The following is a 17,922-nucleotide window of genomic DNA, read 5'->3' as shown; positions in this document are numbered from 1 at the left end:
GAATCCATTAATTCCTATTGGTATATTAGTGTCCTCATGGTTCATCAAGTAGCCATTGCATACCTAGTATATGCCAAGCACTGATCTGGGTTTTTGGGATACACAGAAAAAAGAAACAGATGGAAATCCCTGTGTGTGTTGGGCTATTTTAGTAGGACAATGATGGCCCAAAGATTTCCCTTTGGAATACCTTACAGCACATTTTGAAGTCTAATAAGGAAGTGAGGGGTAGTTTTAGGTATGGTCAATGAGTGTAGGGATGTGAATTGGGTTTATGATTTTGAGAGACACTTTGATAAAGGTACCAGAGCTTATGCACTGCAAGAGCCATATTTTAAAGCAGCACTTCTCAAACTTTATCTCTGTGAACCCATGAGGTCAGGTTAAGAAGATGATCCTAAACCCAGGAGTCTGGTATGCTGCCTGGGAGTTCGAATTCTAACTTATGAGCCATGCTAGGTTGCTAATCCACAGATTACACTTGGAGCAATGAAGATTTAAACAAATTCCTTTGTGACTGATTCTTCTAGGACTAGCAATAGTAGTAATACTATTACTTAACTGCAGAGAGCTATTGCCAAGATTACAGGAGGTAACTCAGTCCCCTACATTAACCATCATCTGCATTTTAGAGATGAGAAAACTGGGTCTCCAGTATGTTAACTGGCTCATCCATGCTTAACAAACCCAACAGGAGAACCAGGCAGGGACTGGAGAACTCCAGAACTGCCAAGTGCATGTGTTGCTTCCTTGCCTATAACTGGTCTATAACCTGCTGCTTAACTTAGATTGTGTGAAGTGCCTGAGCTTTGGTGACTCTTATGACTCAGCATGTTGTAAGATTCACCTGTTGTGTTGGGCACAGCTGGCTGCAGTTCATTAGTTTTCTTGGTCATGGAACATCACATTATATGCAGCTCAGAATTATGTGCTCATTCCTTCCGTGATGGGTGATTGGGTTGTTCCCAGCTGGGGCTTTTTGTGAACAATGCTGTCTTACCCCTTATAGGCAGGGACATTTGCTCTAAAGTTATCCAGGGAGGGTTAGGACCAAGAAGGAAATGGGCTTTCAGAGGCCCCTAGAATGAAAAGAACCTCTGGCCCCCCTTTCCCTATCACAGGGCCTATCACAGCCAAGCACACAGCCAAAAAAGTAGGCATTTTCAAGATTTTACTGTAAAACAAAGCTAAAGTCACAGGGAGTAAGAAATTTTCCATCCAACATATAACAGTCATTCACTGAGTACCTATTAAGGGCTAGCCAGTTGTTCCATCTCACAGGGACCCAAGACACATGCAGTCAGGCTTTCTGATCTTGGGAGCTCCCAGTCTGGTGGGAGACAGACAGATGTGCAGCACTCTTTCTTGGAAATCTCACTGTCAAAGGGGCCAAATGGCCAAGGAGCAATTCGTGGGTCCTTCCCTCCTTGGCTGCAAGGGAAGGATCCCTGGGAGCCACATTTCCACACTACAGAGTTGGGGCACTTCCCACAAGAGGGAATTTACTGTAGGCAGCTGCAGAAGATCTGGAGTGGAGATGGTGTTTGGGGCCCCAGCAGAGAGGCCCAATTATGGGAACGTTTCAAAAAGTAAAAATACACAAGGGAGGGGGGGCGCCAAGGTAGTCCACTAACTTGTAATTTTTACAGTTTAGGGTGTTACCAAAAGAGAAAAAACTATCACCTCCTTTCCCATTTCTGCCACCATTTCACAGAGGAAGAACATTCTAATCTTCCAGGCCCTCTCAGAAAGAACAAAACCTCCAAATGAAGGATTCTCTTTCACATTGAATAAAGCTGGTTTTAAAATAATCACAAACTCCTTAATTTGTATTTCTATAGATCCTTAAAAATGTCTCCATGAGCTGGAGGTGCAGCTCAGTAGTAGAGTATATGCATGCTTAGCATGCCTGAGGCCCTGGGTTCAATCCCCAGCACCTACAAAACAATAAACAATAACAAACCTCCCCATGGACCAGCACTGGCTGGTAATATAGGGTATGGAAGTCTCTCAGTGGGGGTCAGCTAGTGACTCGATGGATGTGGGCAATGGGCAGTGGGGCAAGGGGGGAGGGGGAGATGGGAAGAGAGGAACAGACACCTAAAACCAGCAGGTGCACTGTGGGATGCAGTGGCAGGAGTAACTCAGGCTGGGTAGTGGTCCAGATTTCACTCACAGGGCAGAGGCGACATGGAAGAGGTTTGAGTGGGGCTGTTTGCACTTTGAAAGACCATTCTGGAGGCAGCATGGAGGCTGTCAGTGAGAGACTGGAGGCAGAGTCCTGTCAGCAGGGTTTTCAGGACTCCTTCCAGAGTCTACCTGCAAAAGTTACTCCTTGAATCTCTGTGACAGCCAGGAACCACATGAGCAGAGGTGGAGAGGCCAATGATGGCCAGGGGGTAGGGAAGGGCAGGTCTGGGCAGTACTACTGGTCCTCTTGGAAGTAGAACTTGGTGACCATGTCAGAGTCTTCCAGGTTGTTGGTAAAGCGGACAGGCTGGTCAGCTTCCACCACAGTACAGAGAAACCAGCCCGGGCAGGCAGCTGACTGGAAACTGGTGATGGGGCCACTGTCTGAGCGGATGAAGGTGAAGCGCTTGTTCTGCTCCTTGTTCTTGCTCAGCTCAGTGATGTTAACTGCCTGGAAGGCAAGAGACGGACAGGTGAGCATGACCCTGGGAAGTCCTGTACTGCTCACCTCTTGCCCTTCACCATGCTGTGGCCCTCTGACTGGCCAAAAGTGCTGAACAAATGGTGGCCTGGAGAGCTGGCTGGAAACATGGATCCCAGGTTCCCCAGGACCACAGTGGTACAAAGCGTTGTCCCATTGTTGAACCTTGACTTTGGCAGTCTGGCCACATTGGTCATGGGCCAGTAAGTCTGGTAAATACCTGGCCCCATCAGAAGCCAAGGCCCATGAGGCTGGTATTGTCAGAGTCTGAGCCTCTGAGGACAGGGGATGGTGGAGAAGGGTAATTGAGAGTCTGGAAGCTCATTCATTATGTTACATGCAACATCCTGGCCATCCATCTGTACAGAACAGGTACTCTCTCTCCAGAAGGGTATCCATGTCTACTGGGAGACGGAAATGACAGCTACATGGTTATGGCTACTCACATCTGGGTGACAGTCTTGCCCCATGTGCCCTTGAGACAAAGCCATTTTTTCTCAGGACTGGACAACCCACTGCTATTGCAAGAATCAGGGAAGAACAAAGGTCTGGATAGGAGGCCACCTTGCCAAGCTAGGTGGATAAGGACTAGAAAAGAAAGCTCCCAGGAGTTGGTCTTTCTAGAAGAGGGCCCAAGTGGTTTGTAGTTCATGGTGGCTCAAGTCCTGTGACAGATGGTCACAGTGATGTTTTCCAATGACCTCTACCTCCTGAAAGTATGCCCCTGTGCACTTCCCTCCCATACCTAGTACAGACTTAGTCACAGGAAAGGCTTTGACCAAATAGGATCAGAAGTTTGCTAAGCACTTCCCCATGGAGACATGTCCCTTAGGAATGATCCTTCATAAAATTTACCCATAATGCTGGCTGTAAGGAAGCTTGAGCTAACTACTGAATGCTGAGTGACCACATAAAGGGGAGGCTGGAGGATGAGAAACCATTTTAGGACATCCAGAACCAGCAGCATGAATGCTACTGGAATGCAGTGGCAGGAGTAACCCAGCATGCTCCTCCCCATGTGGTAGAACTATCCAGCTGATCCCAGCCCACCCACAGGATTAGGAGAACATACAGTGTTTATTTGAAAACACTGGGTTTTAGAGTGATTTGCTGTCTGAAACACACCCTTACCTCCAACTGGAGACTGATATCATCACCAGACTTGACACAGGACAGGCACAGCTTCCCCTTGTGGATCCCCAAGAACACAGCATGAAGGTCAATGGGCACCATGTCTATCTTTTCTGGGGAAGAGCAGAAGGGAGAGTCAGAGAGAGAGAGAGAGAGAGAGAGAGAGAGAGAGAGAGAGAAGAGGAGACAGAGATGAGGAAGAGACCTTGAGTATTTTTTCTCTCCTCTCGCCAACTAAAATCCTGAGGCCAGAAAGACAGCAAGGCCTCCTCTTTCTGGTCTGCAACCAAACAGATCAAACCAAACACACTACTTAGTGATTTCTAAAGGACTGTGTCTCCCAGATTCTGCTTCACATAATTTCTGTCCTCTCCTACTTTACTCAGAATATCTGTGCTCTAGGTTACAGGTGCACTGCTGTGGTCCAAGGAGGGCAGGGTTAGCCTTGCCTTCTGGCCCTTGCCCCTCCCAGCTGTGGTTCTAGGTCACTGTACATATAGACAGTGGCCCTTGACCCAGACTACCTCTCCCACCCTCTGGAGGCTGCACTTATATGTGCCCTCTTGTGCTCACATCTTCCATGTTTCCCCATATTCAAACTCTGCAGGGATTAAGAAGGTTGCAGGGTTAATTGAGATGCTGCAGAATCCAGGGGCAAATTGACCCAATCCACACACAGCACTGGCTTTCCTGGGAACCACTCACCTTCTAATTTAGTATTTGGCACTTGCAAGTATCCAGCAACAAGTTGGTTGTTCCTCAGGTAGAAAGTCTTCTGGTTAATATCCCAGATTCTGAAAAGCAAAGGGACCCAGCTGTAGTGGACAGCTGCCTGGGACTCAGCACTCCCTGTCCCCCAGAGCTCACCTCATCTGTGTCCTGCTCAGCCAGAGGTGTGGCATTTAGCATACCCACAGCATGAATGCAAAGACTCAGGCTGACACTAGTTAAGAGACAGGCCAAACTCCTTCCCGCCTGTTCCCTCGCCTTGCTCCTTCATCTCAGACTCCCAGCCCAGGTACCTCCCATTTCAGCAAAGTATGCTCTAGAGCAGTGATGGTGAACTTTTTAGAGATTTCAATGATACAAACAGCCCGCTGCAGCACTCATGCCATAGGCTCGCCATCACTGCTTTAGAGTATCCATGCCATAGAACCTCTTGGGCTGCAGAAATTTCCCATATTAGCCTTGCTCAGTGTAAACTATCCAGCTTCTAAATTGTGGATGGTGCCACTGAGGATTTGAACTTTTAAATTTTTTCTACTTTCTTTTAAATGTAAATTTAAATAATCACCTGAGACTAGTGGCTACCACAGCATAGAAGTTCAAGAGACAGAACAACTTGCATCTAACTCACTCTGAGCCATGGACCAGGAAAGCCTATTGCTAAAACATCCTCTATCCATTGGTGACCTGTTCTGGGTCTGGCCAGGACAATTGTCCCTTGGAACATGTTTGCTTCTTCTCTAGTCCATCCAGTGACCTGGTGGTGGCTTCCAGTCTTCTCTTCTTTGTAAAGGACTCTTGGGCAGAGAGCCAGGCTGAGGGCAGGCTGGCAGCTATGAGATGTAGTAACCAGAGCTCTGGCCAGTATGACATTGAACCTAAGCTTCAGCTCCTCACCTGCGAATTGTAGCTAATAATACCTGCCTCATCAGGAGGATTCCAGCAGCCAAGGAGCTCAGGGAGGGGTCACTGGGCAAACATAGTGCATTGCACATGTGAGCAATTGACCTTTTGTGATTAAGCTTAGTTTCCAGATGAGTCTGTCTGAAGGGATTAACATCCCTGCTGGAGGCCTCCAGGGACCTCTCCCAGAGCTCCCAGCTGATTGGAGGAGGCAGAGGAAACCTCCCAAAGCAGACAGTTCCTGAATCAGGGAAAGGAGGGACTTTCTTGGGATGTGTGTGCACACTCACATACTCAGAGTCCTGAACTTCAGTCTGGGCCCAGAAACATATGGGGATGGGGGTTGAGGAATAAGTCACCCAGGATGATTTCACTCCCAGGAGGGACCCCAGGGCAGAGGGCATGCACAGACAGCACACTTGTGTTTATCAATATCGCAGCCTGACGTTTTTACTACCATGATGATGACACCTCCCAGGGCCCTGACCCAATTTTTAAAATTACCGTTCTTTTCAGGCATTCTATAGTTCACAGAACAGTTACTCTATTATCTGTACACATCATCTTCTCAACAACCCTGTAAGGTACACAGGAAATTATCAAGAAGCCCACATCACAGATGGGGAAACTGAGTCCCCAGAGAGAGAGAGCCTCCAATGATTCAGCACAAACAGGGGTTGCCAGCAGTTAGTGGGGCCTTGGGCTGTGCCCTGCCTGGTATTCCCATCCTTGCCAGGCCTTAATCCCTGCACCGACCCTTGGCACTTGTCTGAGTCTCTGGGAAAGTGAGCTGGCTGGTGGTGGCCTTGCTTTCACATCTGGAGTCTTTTGAAAAGCAAGCCCTAAATACTATGCCTATGGCAGGCTGTTTTTGAATAATGGACACTGCTTTCCAGCCCAAACCTAGTTTTTAAGCCCTGCAGATCCAGCAGCTCTGGAGGGCTGGGATGTGTCTTTGTCTCTAGCTGGTAAACCCCACGTCCTTGAGAGAACCTTACCTAAAAGACTGCATCTTGTAGGGTCTTCTCCCAAAGGGGCGGCAGGCTGCCTCTGAATGGAACAGGAAGAGAAGAGAGAATAGGAGGCTGAAGGGACCCTTGCAGATTTCCATCTTGTGGCCGTAGCAAGGCAGTAGAGACTGCCATTTCGGGCCCAGAGTTGCTGCTTATAAAGAAAGTAGTCACTCACCAAGTCGGGCTGCTGCCATCCTGTCCTGAAGCGGAAATACCCTCACATTTCCAAAACGAGAAACCCTTGCTGTTGTCACTTTCAGCCCCACTGAGTGTCGCAATGGGGTGTTGTAACTAATCCCCTCCCCCTTTCCCCCCTGTGCAATTTCCCCAAAATCAAGATTCTATTTCCCCTTCATTGAGTTCCCGGGAAGAAGAGCACAGTGATAACTAAATTCCCTGATTTGCTTGAAAGGCATCCTGAGAGGGTTTGTTAACTTTTTAGAAAGCAGATTTGAGCAGAAACATCTCCCTTTCATTACAAAGCCAAGTGACAGGACTCCCAGAACAAAAGACAGTTTCATGTCACTTTGTGTTCTTTGAATGAGGGACAACTTTCTGGACTCTGCACTGGGGATTGCCAGACATTGTGTACAAGACCAAAGAGTAAACATTCCAGGTGCTATGGTCTATCCAGGCCCCAGCACAATTACTTAATTGGGCTGTGTTGTGCACAAGCAGACACAGACAATCTATAGACCAGAAAGCCCAGTTGCTCTCCAGTACAACTTTATGTACAAAACACTGGTCAGGCCAGGTTTTGCCCCAAATCTGCTGACCCCTGATCTAGGGAAAAAGTAGTTCTTTGCCCAAGAGGTGTATTGAACCAAGTCTCTTCCCACTATCTCCTCTTTAAAGTTATGGTCTCACAAAAATGGAATGAACTCAGCGCTTGGACAGAAATGGATCCAAATTTTACTCTACCACTTGCTATTTGCCATCCTTATGACTTCAAGGAATCATTTCATTTATTTGGGCCTGTATCTTCTCAATCTCAGCATGAAGAGGATCATATCCTCTTTACAGCTAGGAGAAAGGAAGGAAGGAAGGAAGGAAGGAAGGAAGGAAGGAAGGAAGGAAAGAAGGAAGGGAGGGAGGGAAGGAGGGAGGGAATTATTGGCACATAGTGAGCACTAACAAACATGAACGTCTTTCCTTATAGTATTCTAGATATGCTAAGGAAAAGCTAAGCATGCTCCTATTTTCTGGATATGTAAAAGCTAAGGAGAGTTTTTTACATAATCTATTTGATGGGAATGCCATCATGGAAGCATGGATTTTAGCATTTCAGAACTGGACTGTGTCTTATTCCATTGTCTTATCATTGTTTTAAAGAGGCCCAGTGAGGAAAAGCATCTTCCCATTCCCTGTCACAGAGTTCATTAATGACAAATGTATGCTGAGCAATCCAGGTCTTCTGACCCCATAGTCACAGGTTGTTCTACCACAATAGCTGATCTTGATGCGTTTGACTTATTTTTCAATCAACAAATCAGAGTCTATGTTAAATGAGCGTTAAATTCTCCAACCAAGGAAGCTACAAATGAATTCCCCAAGTCTTTAAAGAGCTCCTCTTTCAGAGCAAATATTTCTGTAAATCTCACCCTTTGACAGGTCAAATGGCACATACACATCCCTGTGTTGTCCTTACAAGCCGGACAACATGAAGTGAGTCACTCAGCCTATCTAAAACATGGTAGAGAAACGACAGCCACCCTTGAGGGCCATGGGGGTGTTCTGATTGTTCATTTATTTGTTTGAGTTGTTTTCACAAGTGGTGGCTGAAGGAAGGGATGTATATAATCCTGCCTAGTTATTTGCCAGAATTTGTTCCAGAATTTGTTAAGATTTAAACTTTCTGGAACAATTACTAGTCATCAGGTGCTTAACAGTGCCCTCACACTCGAGTTCACTAGAATCTAACACTGACAGTTCTCTCCTATTCATCTTTCTTATGCTACCTCTCACACCCTCCTGAATTAAAAACTCAGCATTCTCTCAAAAAGCACCCTGAAAGATTGAAGAAGTGGCTTCCAGGTATGAGAAGCTGGGGCTTTATCCTGGTCCCCACCCTCTGACAGCATCCCAAGCAATGGCTGCCCCCACATTGCAGCCCCTGGGTCAATGTTTCTCTGACCTCAACTCAAATTAAAAGAGAAAGAGTGATTTCTCCTGCAGAACAGTAGCCTGGGCTCCTGGACTTTCTCAGGTCTGTGTCCTTTTCCCACAGACTCTGGCTCCAAGCTTCCAGCATGTTCTTTCTGGGAATGTGGGGAGGAAGTCTCTGGAGCCAACCTGGGCTGAATCCCCATGCATCATTTATGAGCTAAGCCACCTCAGACAATGTGTGGAGCCTGTCTGAGTCTCAGTTTCATTACCCATTAGATGGGGCTAATAACAAAAGTCACATTGTGAGTTTCCGTAAGGATTAAATAAGATGCTGCACGTGATATAGTCAGCCTTGACCCTGGCCTGTGGGAAGTACACAAACAGTAACAACGGCACATGCTTCTTTACCCCAAGTGGGAAAGATGAGTCACACTGCCCCAACCTCTACAACCCTTCCCTGTCCTCCCAGCTCCCAGCTCTGTATACTGGCCCATCTTCTTTTCTTTGTACTAATCCATGCTCCTTTCCCTATATACTGACCTACCTCCTTTCTTGTTCCAGACCCAAAAGAGGAGTAGAAAAAAGGAAGAAGGGGAAGGTCTTTCCCTCTTCTCATACTTCTGGCCACAATTCCACTCCTAGTTCCATCTTATCACACCAAAACAGCTAGTGTCCCTGTGATTTCTGCCCACAGGATATCTCTGACTAAACTTATTCTCAGTTCTGGGTACTCAGCCCTCAAGTCTGCTTCCTGAATGAAGCTTAACTACCAAATCTCCCTTCCCAGTAAATACCTGGGGACTTCCTCCCCTGGTCATCACAACTATCTAGTGCCTTCTACATATTGAGCTCTATGCTGCCAGATACTGTTGACAACAGACATTACTAAGACCTCCTGAAAGGGACTCTGTCAAGGCAGAGAAACAGAACCAAGCTGTCCACCTCTTAGGAGTGGTTATTACACAACTGTAGGGAGACAGCAAGATATAAAGGAAAGTGCTACCACACATGGACAGAAGGGCCTTGAGCCTTCTTCACAGCAGGAACTGCAAACCAACTTCACCGATGTCCTATGTTGATGCCTATAAAATGTTAACCATGGCACTGGCCCCAAAAGAAGTGTTCAATAAATTTTAACGATTTCTCAATTTCAGCTAATTATATCTTTCAGTTCTAGGATTTCTATTTTGTTCCTATTTTATTGTTCTCTGCCAAAACTGTTAATCTTGTCTTCTACAGCTTTGAGCATATTATGCACAGGTCTTTTAAAAACTGCCCTTGATAACTCCATTATTTGAATCCCCACTGGATTTCCATCTATTGTCTCTTTTTCTTTAATGCACAGGTTATCTTGCATATAAGCTGTGGCTTGGATAAGTGTTCCCCAAAGACACATGTGTTAGTGGCTTTGTTCCCAGGGTGGCACAGTGGAAGGTGGTGAAACCTTTAGAGGTGGAGCCTAGTGAAGATCCTTAAGCCAGTGGAGGTGTGCCTTCAAAGGGGATTGTAGGAGCCCAACCACTTTCTCTTCCTGTTTCTTTCTCTTTGATTTCCAGCTTCTGAGTGAGTGGGTATTGCCATACACCCTCTACAGTTGTCATCTGGTACCTCCACCAGAGGCCCAATGCAATGGGGTCACCTAGTCTTGGACTAGAACTTTCAAAACCATGAGCAAAATAAGCCCTTCCTCTCTATAAGCTAATTATTTCATTATAGTAATACAAAGCTGACTGATGTAACATGCCTATTAATTTTATGGTTTCCTAAACACTGTTTATCAAAAATTGCAGTGATCATTCAAGGTTTTGAGTGATGTTATCTTTACCCAGAGACAAGTTATTTTGTTCCTTCTGGGCAGATGGGCCAGAAGCACTGGAGACCCAGGTGAGCTTTACCCAAACATGTCTTGAGATGATTCAGAAGTAGGCTTCAGTATCTCAGAGGGCTGCTCCATTTTGGATCCACTCCTAGCCCCCCAGGGTGTCAACCCAAACTGGGTGGAATTTATCAACACTCCTCCTTCTAAGTTGAACATAAAGTACAAATTTTATCCTCTCCCCACTAACCAAGACCCAAGAGTGCTCAAAATCTCAGCTACAGACTTCTTTAGGGGATGGTGCTGGAGACTGATCCCACAGTCTCACACATGTGCAATATACACTCTACCACTGAACTTAACACGCATCCCGGCTGCAACCTTTTGAAACCTGAAAAAATACCCAGGAGTAAAAGGGTCCAAAGCTGAGCTCCACTTCCCCAGGCTCCTACAGTTCCTCATAGCCTTGACCATTCCCTGATATTTCCAAGCAGATCTTTTAGATATTCATTTTGTCTGGCTTTCCCAGTTTTTCACAGGAGACTTGGTCCTTAAAAAAAAACCCTATGCCAGAGGTAGAGCCTGATGGTAATCTATTTTAAAAGATCTTATTATTGAGGATGACTAGAATTTGAGGGCCATTTGAGAATAGAGACAGAAGAAGTGATTGAAAAGTTGGATGGAAGACAGAGTGACACCCTAAGAAGCTGGAAATGTATATTAAAGAAAATGGAGTCAGTGGATGATGTCAGATTTGTTGTATTAAGATAATCCTGAGGACAGTGGACAGATAGATTAGGCTTGAATTGGGGTGATTGATCCCACACGCAGAACAGCGGCATGCTGGTAAATGGTTAACAACTGGATCTCCAAAAATATTTGGATCTGTAGCATTTACTAATTTTGGAGATGTAGATAATCCTACCATGGATGATTTCAAGCCAACAACATGATGTCAATGAATAGGGAATTTGGTAAGAGATGTGTACAATCAGATCTTGCTAGCTCTAGCATCCATCAGAGACAGGGAGATGTGGCTGCTCTTCATTCTTCCTAGAACAAAATTATCCCTTCACAGTCCAACATCATTCCTTTGAGCTCTAGTGGTTCTTCCAACAGGTCTCATTCTCCTTGCAGAAAATAATCTTTACTGATAAATTTAGTTTAGCAGGAAACTTTAATGAATCTGGGTGTAAACATTTTCCCTTGTGCCTCTTGGAGCTGTTTTTGTGTTCCCCAAGCACTATCTGTAACATGTAAGCCTTTGGATGGACAGGTGTGTGCCTTGAGCTGTATTGGCTTCACCTCATAGTCTTCAGCAAACACTAAAATGTCCCCGTGTTATAGTACACACCATTGCAGCATAAGCAGTATTGTCTAAACTTTGGAAAGATAATGGTACAGTGATGCTGGTTGTTCTTTCCAAGTTATAAGTAAATATATTTGTACAAAGAGGAGGAAAAAAATAAATATTCCCCCCAAACAAAATAATATGATACCTTCTTTTTGTCAATCTCCACCTAGCCAGTCCTGGCAGATAGCTGGGCTAATTTTGACTACATCCAACAGTTTATTGAAATCACCCCATGGCCACAGGCCAGGCTTGGAGACAGCTATTTTCCTGGGTATCTCTACCCTCCACATTGCAGCCTTCTGGCTTAATGACATCACGTTGACCACACTGCTCTCCTGGCTGGTGAAGGGAATTCAGGGATTCATGTACAAACCAACTGTTAACAACTGTTCTTGGTAAGAAGCTCACTCACCTCCCAGACCCAAATAGTAAATCATGTGAGTCCTTTCTGAGGTTTAGAGCTCTCCAAGATGGTTTTTGTTTTCATAGTTTATGGGTTTGATATGGATTTATTTGTCATTATTTGTCTAATTTTCTTGTGTTTTCAGAGGTACATTTGCTCTTGCCTTCTTGGCTTTGTGATTATCTTTATAAGCCAGATTGCCTGAAAGAGAAAAGGGAGAGGGGAAAGGGATGTTGCTTCTTTTTTGTTGGTGGTGGTGCTGGAGATTGAACCAGAGCCCTGTACATGCTAAGCTTGCACTCTACTTTGAGCTACATCTCCAACTGTGTTGCACTATTCCGTACAGATTTCTAGTTCTCATACTATCTGTGCAAGGGGGACATAACAAGCCACTTTTCAGATGGGAATGTTCTCACAGTCACTTTGCGGAAAAATAACTCAAGGCTCAGAAATACTGGATCACTTTCCCCAGACCCTGGAGCATAGCCAGGATTTGAATTCCAGTTTCATTATTTCTTCTCACAATACAATCCTGTCAAACAGGCAGCCAAAATTTTTCCTCTCTGCTTCATCCCATGGCAAATTCAAGCAAGAAGTATATTTGTTTTAATGGTGTTCCTTTTGGTTTGAACTCATACCTCACAGAGAAATTATTTAGCTCACAAAATTTAGGAAGATTTTTTTTTGTGGTAAGGAAAGAATAATTCCAAAACTTTATATACTTTTAGGTTACAGGGACAGACAGCTCTTCATCTAGTTTTGTACTAAGGTGACCAGTTGCCTAGGTTTGCTCAGTATGTTTTTGGTTTCATTACTGGGAGTTCTAAATCTTAGTAAATTTTCAGTCCCTTAAAAGCTAGGATTATTTATCATTTTAAATTATGAGCCCTTAAAGACACTGGCACTTCTGGTAGCTGGTGCCATAAATTGCAAACACAATTAACTTAATCATTGCACCTTGCCAATTTAGCCTGTTTTTTATTAGCAGAGATAATCCATTTAGACAGACAGACAGACAGATAGGCAGACATTCAAAAACCTTTTCTCTCAGGAAGAGACCATAGCAGACATAATATTGATCAATCACATGAGTAAATGACTTTCATTCTGGTCAAGTTACTGCTTAATTAAGTCATTATTTTTAATCTTTTCTGGCTGCATAGTCAAACTATTGTCAACATCTAGTGACTTAAAGCTATTTTCAACCTAGATTCCTAAAAGGGCTTTGAACTTTTCATTATCAATGCCTCCACCTTCTCTTCTTCCTCCTTCCTCTTCACATGTACCAGCCGCAAGGTAAATGATGGGACCAACTGTGTAGAGAGGATGCAGATGTCTGGAGAGGAAAATGGTGCATCTGGTAATGCAGAGTGATTACATCCTCATCCTTGCTTCTCTGCCCTTGATGTCCCAGGTCCAAATTCAAGCCACACACCTCTCAAACTTCTCTCTTCTCAGAACCCTTCTGTCTGCTTGGCAGCAGTTGGCACCTACCATACTCCTGGCCTTAGATAGAGAACGTGTTTCCTTCTTTCAAGGAGCATGGTGCCTACACCAGGCTTGCTTCCACTGGGTTCCTGAATTCATTTAACTCATGCTCTCACACAGTTATTTAGTGCCCACATGGACCAGTTCAAAATATTTTTGGATGAACCATTTTAAAATAAGGTGATTTCTTCACAATAGATCACTTCCTGGTTATGGCAGTGATTTCAGCTTCCTACTTTACAATAGAAAATATATATATATAAGACTTCAGGCTAACATTTTAATACCACCCACTAGAGATCTCAACACTCACTGGGGAAAGGGGAAGGATTTCTGCCCTTGGAATTGCTTCCTGTGGTTTACAAAGAAATTCTCCATGATCTCATCCTGTGCCCCTGTAGCAGAGTGTAGTAGGTGGAGACACATTTGTCTGCAGTTGACTCTGGCTTCTCCCCTTATTCTGGCCATTTGTCTGGCAAATTACTTCATCTTTCTCTATTTCCTTGTCTGAAAATGTGAGTCCTTCCTCATATGGGTGTTGTGAGGATTAATTTCGATAAGCTATGTAGACAGCTCAGCAGAGTGCCTAGCTGTGGTAAGCACCATGGAAAAGTTAGAAATTAATATGTCCATGAAACCCCCGGAGTTGGCCAGCTTCCTCTTCACAGAGGAAAGTAAGATCCAGAAAGGAGAAATGGTCTGCTCAGTAGAGGTCAAATACAAATTAGAGACCAGGTCTTCAGATCAACAATCCTAAGACTTTTTCTTTGTTCCACACATATCCTAATCAGAGGTCACAAAGCAGTAGCTCAAAGATTATTTTATTTGCTTGCTTTATTATTTTATCTAATCAGAATAGCTCACACAATTAAATCAGAATATTTGGTTTTTTTCAGTACTGAGGATTGAACCCAGGGCCTTTGTACTGAGCTATATTTCCAGATAACTCTTAAATTTTTGCTTTGAGGCAACATCTCACTGAGTTGCCCAGATTGGGCTTGAATTTATGACCCTCCTTCATTAGTCTGCCAGAGTTCTGGGATTGAGGCATGTGCCACAATGCCCAAGTTGCCTTTTCCTGAAAAATGAGAGATTCTGGCCACCTGGAACTTCATTCCCATGTGACAGCCACATGCTGGAACCGCCTAGTTCCAATCATTCGATTTTCTGCAGTCCCTACCCTATTACTCCTCAAACCTTGTGAATGAATGCTGTATTCTATCAATATTTCTCATTAAGCTCAAGCTTTTCTTTCCCTCATTTTACAGAGAGTTTTCTGTTTTCCCCAGCAGTGGAGAATGGCCAACACATTCCAAGGGCTCCATGACTTTTCTCACACTAGGTATCCTGCTTTGCCCAGCATCTGCATAGCTTTCCAGGGCCTAGATCTCCATGCCTTCAACATCTCCCTATCAGCTTGCTGGTCAGAGTCTGAAAGCATTGGGTAAACACCAGTGGTAGACATTTTCCTCCCCCATTTTTCAGATGGATCAGAAAGAGGACTGGAAAGAGCTTACCTGATGCCATCAGGAAGCTCAGATAGGACACTAGGTCTTCCAAAGTCTTCCGGCTTCGAGCTCCAGGCTGAGCTGCTCCACATAAAAGAGTGCCCAGGCAGTGGCTGTGACCAACCCTCCCAGGGTGGGGCTGCTCCTCCTCCCTGACTACCTGCGCAGAGTAAAGAGGCAACCTGGCCCCTCCCACACACCCACGTAGAGGTAGACAGCCCCAAGGAGATGAGCAGGTTCATGCCTGCCTAGGGTCAGGCTTAGCTTCTAGAAGAGTGACTCAGGCTTAAGAAGCCAAACTGGTTCTTTTTTGTCTTTATAAAAGAAGAGATCATTTAGAGAACTGAGCTGGGTTTATAGGGCTGGAACTTTGTATCCACCCAAAACTGACTGCCACCTGTTCATGTATGCATAAACATGTTCATCAAAAACTATGTATCTGCTAGGGCTGGGGATTTAGCTCAGTGGTTCTGCCACCTGCCCCGCAAGCACAAGGACCCAAGTTTGAGCCCTGGTACAAAAAAAAAAACTATGTATCTGCTGAATCCTATGTACAGGGCCCTCCACAGGCACTGGGAGGAAGCCAGACAAGGTCCCCAGTATTCTAATGGAAGAAAGCAGAAGAGAAACAAGCTAAATCAACTAACTCCTTGTGGTGGTAAGTGCTACAAGGAAATCAAAAGCTTGATGTACTTTTGAGAATGACCAGGGGTAGGTGGGTATTTTAGAAAAAGTAGCCAGGAAAGGCCTCTCTGAGAAGGTGGCATTTGAACTGAGATCTGAGTGATGACACAAAGAAGGGAAGAGAATTCCAAGTAGAAGGAACAGCTGGGAAAAGGCCCTGGGCTGGGGAGTCTCAGGTTTGTTTGAGCACCCACATGGGGCCTGTGTGGTGGCAACATAATCTTGGGAACAGCGAGCTATCCATCCCCTCTTCCATTTATACTTGGGCTCCATACCTGGGCACTCTTGTGACCTCCAGGAGATCAGATACTCTCTCTCCACTTTCTCTGAAAGCTCCAGATATTTGTAACCCTTCTCCTCCTCTCTGGCATTCAGAGAAACTACTCTAGTTTCATACCTCTGCACTCTGCCCTCAGGGAGCAGACAACTACTGTGTGCTTCCAACCATCATGTTGACACATTGGGAGCTGTAACAAGGATTCCCTGAGACTGATCCCCAGGTCTGTAACTACCCAGCTGAGTGACATTAAGCACATCATTCTGTCCTCCAGGTTTCGAATTGATAGCGGCAAAATGGGCCTAATACACCCTGCCCTACCTTGGACTGGGGGCCAGATGGCAGGATGAATGGTGTGCAAACTATAAAATGTTTTGCATGTTGTGCATTTAAGCAGGGCCTTGCTCACTTCGACACCAGTTCATTTAAGGACCTAGTTGCAGGGATGGAATTCAGTGAGGAATATCTGTACCAAAGTCTCCACATCTTGGTTGGAAGTTTTAAAGTAGCTTTGTAGAAAAATGCCCATTTGCTAAAAAGAATCAGGAACTGAATTTGTAAACCTGGAAACTTTGGAAATGCCAACTTTGCAAACCTAAAACGTGGGCTTGAGGGCACCCTGGGAAGCCGCTGGTGGCTTGTCTTGTCATTGCCATGGGTGTATCTGTTATGATAATAGAAGGTCATGCGGTGAGCCAAGCTTTACTCCAAAGAGGATCACATCTCAGGCTTAGGAACCTTGAAGACCTTGACAACCGCTGTAAAGTGAAGGTCGGACTGTTTCCACCTTGCAGAATGCTTGGGAAAACTGACTGAACAAGTGTAAAGAGCTTTGTACACAGCAGATCTCTATCCACAGGTTCTGCATCTGTGCATTCAATCAACTATCGAGCCAAAAGCCAAAATAGTTCTCAAAAGTTGCCTCTGTGCTGAACATGTACAGAATCTTTAAATTATTAGTCCCTAAATAATATCAAATAACAACTATTTGCACAGTGCTCATGTTACATTAGGTATTATAAGTAATCTAGGGATGGTTTGAGGTATACAGGAAGATGTGCATAGGTTACCTGAAAATATTTTATATAAGGAACTTGAGAGTCCATGGACTTTGATATCCACAGAGAGTTCTGGAACACATCTTCTGAGGATACCAAGGGATGACTGGATTAGTCATAATTATCACAAACTATGGGTTTACTTCCTTCCTGGGAAGCTGGAGTCTGGTCTAGTCTTGGATCAATTATGACAGAGTAAACTAGGCTGCAGTTAGGGACAGAAAATGCAAGGTGACCAATGCACAGCTGGGGGTTCCTAGTGGCCCCGACACTGGGCATGTCCAGGAGGGAAAGACCATTTATGTAGCCCTCAGTCCCTGCCCCATCCCAGAATTGTCATTTCCAGGGCTGCCACCACTCCTCCAAGTCTGTAAAACTCTGAAGGGATCAGTGGCACAACCTAGGATACTCAGAGCATCTGAGAAGCATGGAGCCCTGTGTCTCAGGGACTGGCAGAAGTGGGAAGAACTGGAATTTAAGAATTCTAGGTGACTGGTGTCTTTTGGCCTTCGGGTAGGGGAGGCTTCTAAAGAACCCTGAGGAGCCCCACCCACAGTGAAAGTGACTACCCTTAACTCCAGCACTAACCTGCCTTCAACTAGCATGCTACATGAAGAAGGAGAAGAAGGATGGACAGAAGAGTAGGTGGAAGCAGGAAGTAGCAAGAAGCGAGGCATCAGGAAAGAGTAGCAAGATGATACTGAGGTTTAATGTTATTAGAACCCCTCTCTTGGCTTGAGATAGTCCCAGGCAAAGTCTATTTTCAGAAGAAAACCCAAAAGAA

The 17,922-nt window shown here is 45.0% G+C and overlaps 1 protein-coding gene across 5 annotated transcripts; it reads right to left on the bottom strand.

The window, feature by feature from the left end:
• Positions 1 to 1,157: 1,157 nt before the first annotated feature.
• On the bottom strand, positions 1,158 to 15,272 carry Il1rn (interleukin 1 receptor antagonist). Of its 5 annotated transcripts, none has more exons than XM_021258172.2 (6): positions 15,129 to 15,257; positions 12,133 to 12,324; positions 6,430 to 6,481; positions 4,508 to 4,596; positions 3,803 to 3,915; positions 1,158 to 2,641 (listed from the first exon to the last, which is right to left on the bottom strand). In XM_021258172.2, exons 2-6 carry the CDS (start codon positions 12,155 to 12,157, stop codon positions 2,426 to 2,428), a joined length of 495 nt encoding a protein of 164 aa, XP_021113831.1. In that variant the 5' UTR covers positions 12,158 to 12,324; positions 15,129 to 15,257; the 3' UTR covers positions 1,158 to 2,425. The 5 variants fall into 5 exon arrangements, with proteins under 5 accessions (XP_021113831.1, XP_087060367.1, XP_021113832.1 ...); XM_087204241.1 differs by having other exon boundaries at positions 12,133 to 13,459; positions 15,129 to 15,216; XM_021258173.2 differs by lacking the exon at positions 12,133 to 12,324 and having other exon boundaries at positions 15,129 to 15,272.
• Between the last annotated feature and the right edge of the window lie 2,650 nt (positions 15,273 to 17,922).

The sequence above is a fragment of the Heterocephalus glaber genome, unplaced genomic scaffold (assembly GCF_053883595.1).
Source record: "Heterocephalus glaber isolate CG9 unplaced genomic scaffold, H.glaber_assembly_v1.0 deba00000470, whole genome shotgun sequence".
In the NCBI taxonomy this organism is placed as follows: Eukaryota; Metazoa; Chordata; class Mammalia; order Rodentia; family Bathyergidae; genus Heterocephalus; species Heterocephalus glaber.
Note: the sequence above shows the minus strand (reverse complement) of the source record. Positions and strands in the feature narration are given on the sequence as shown.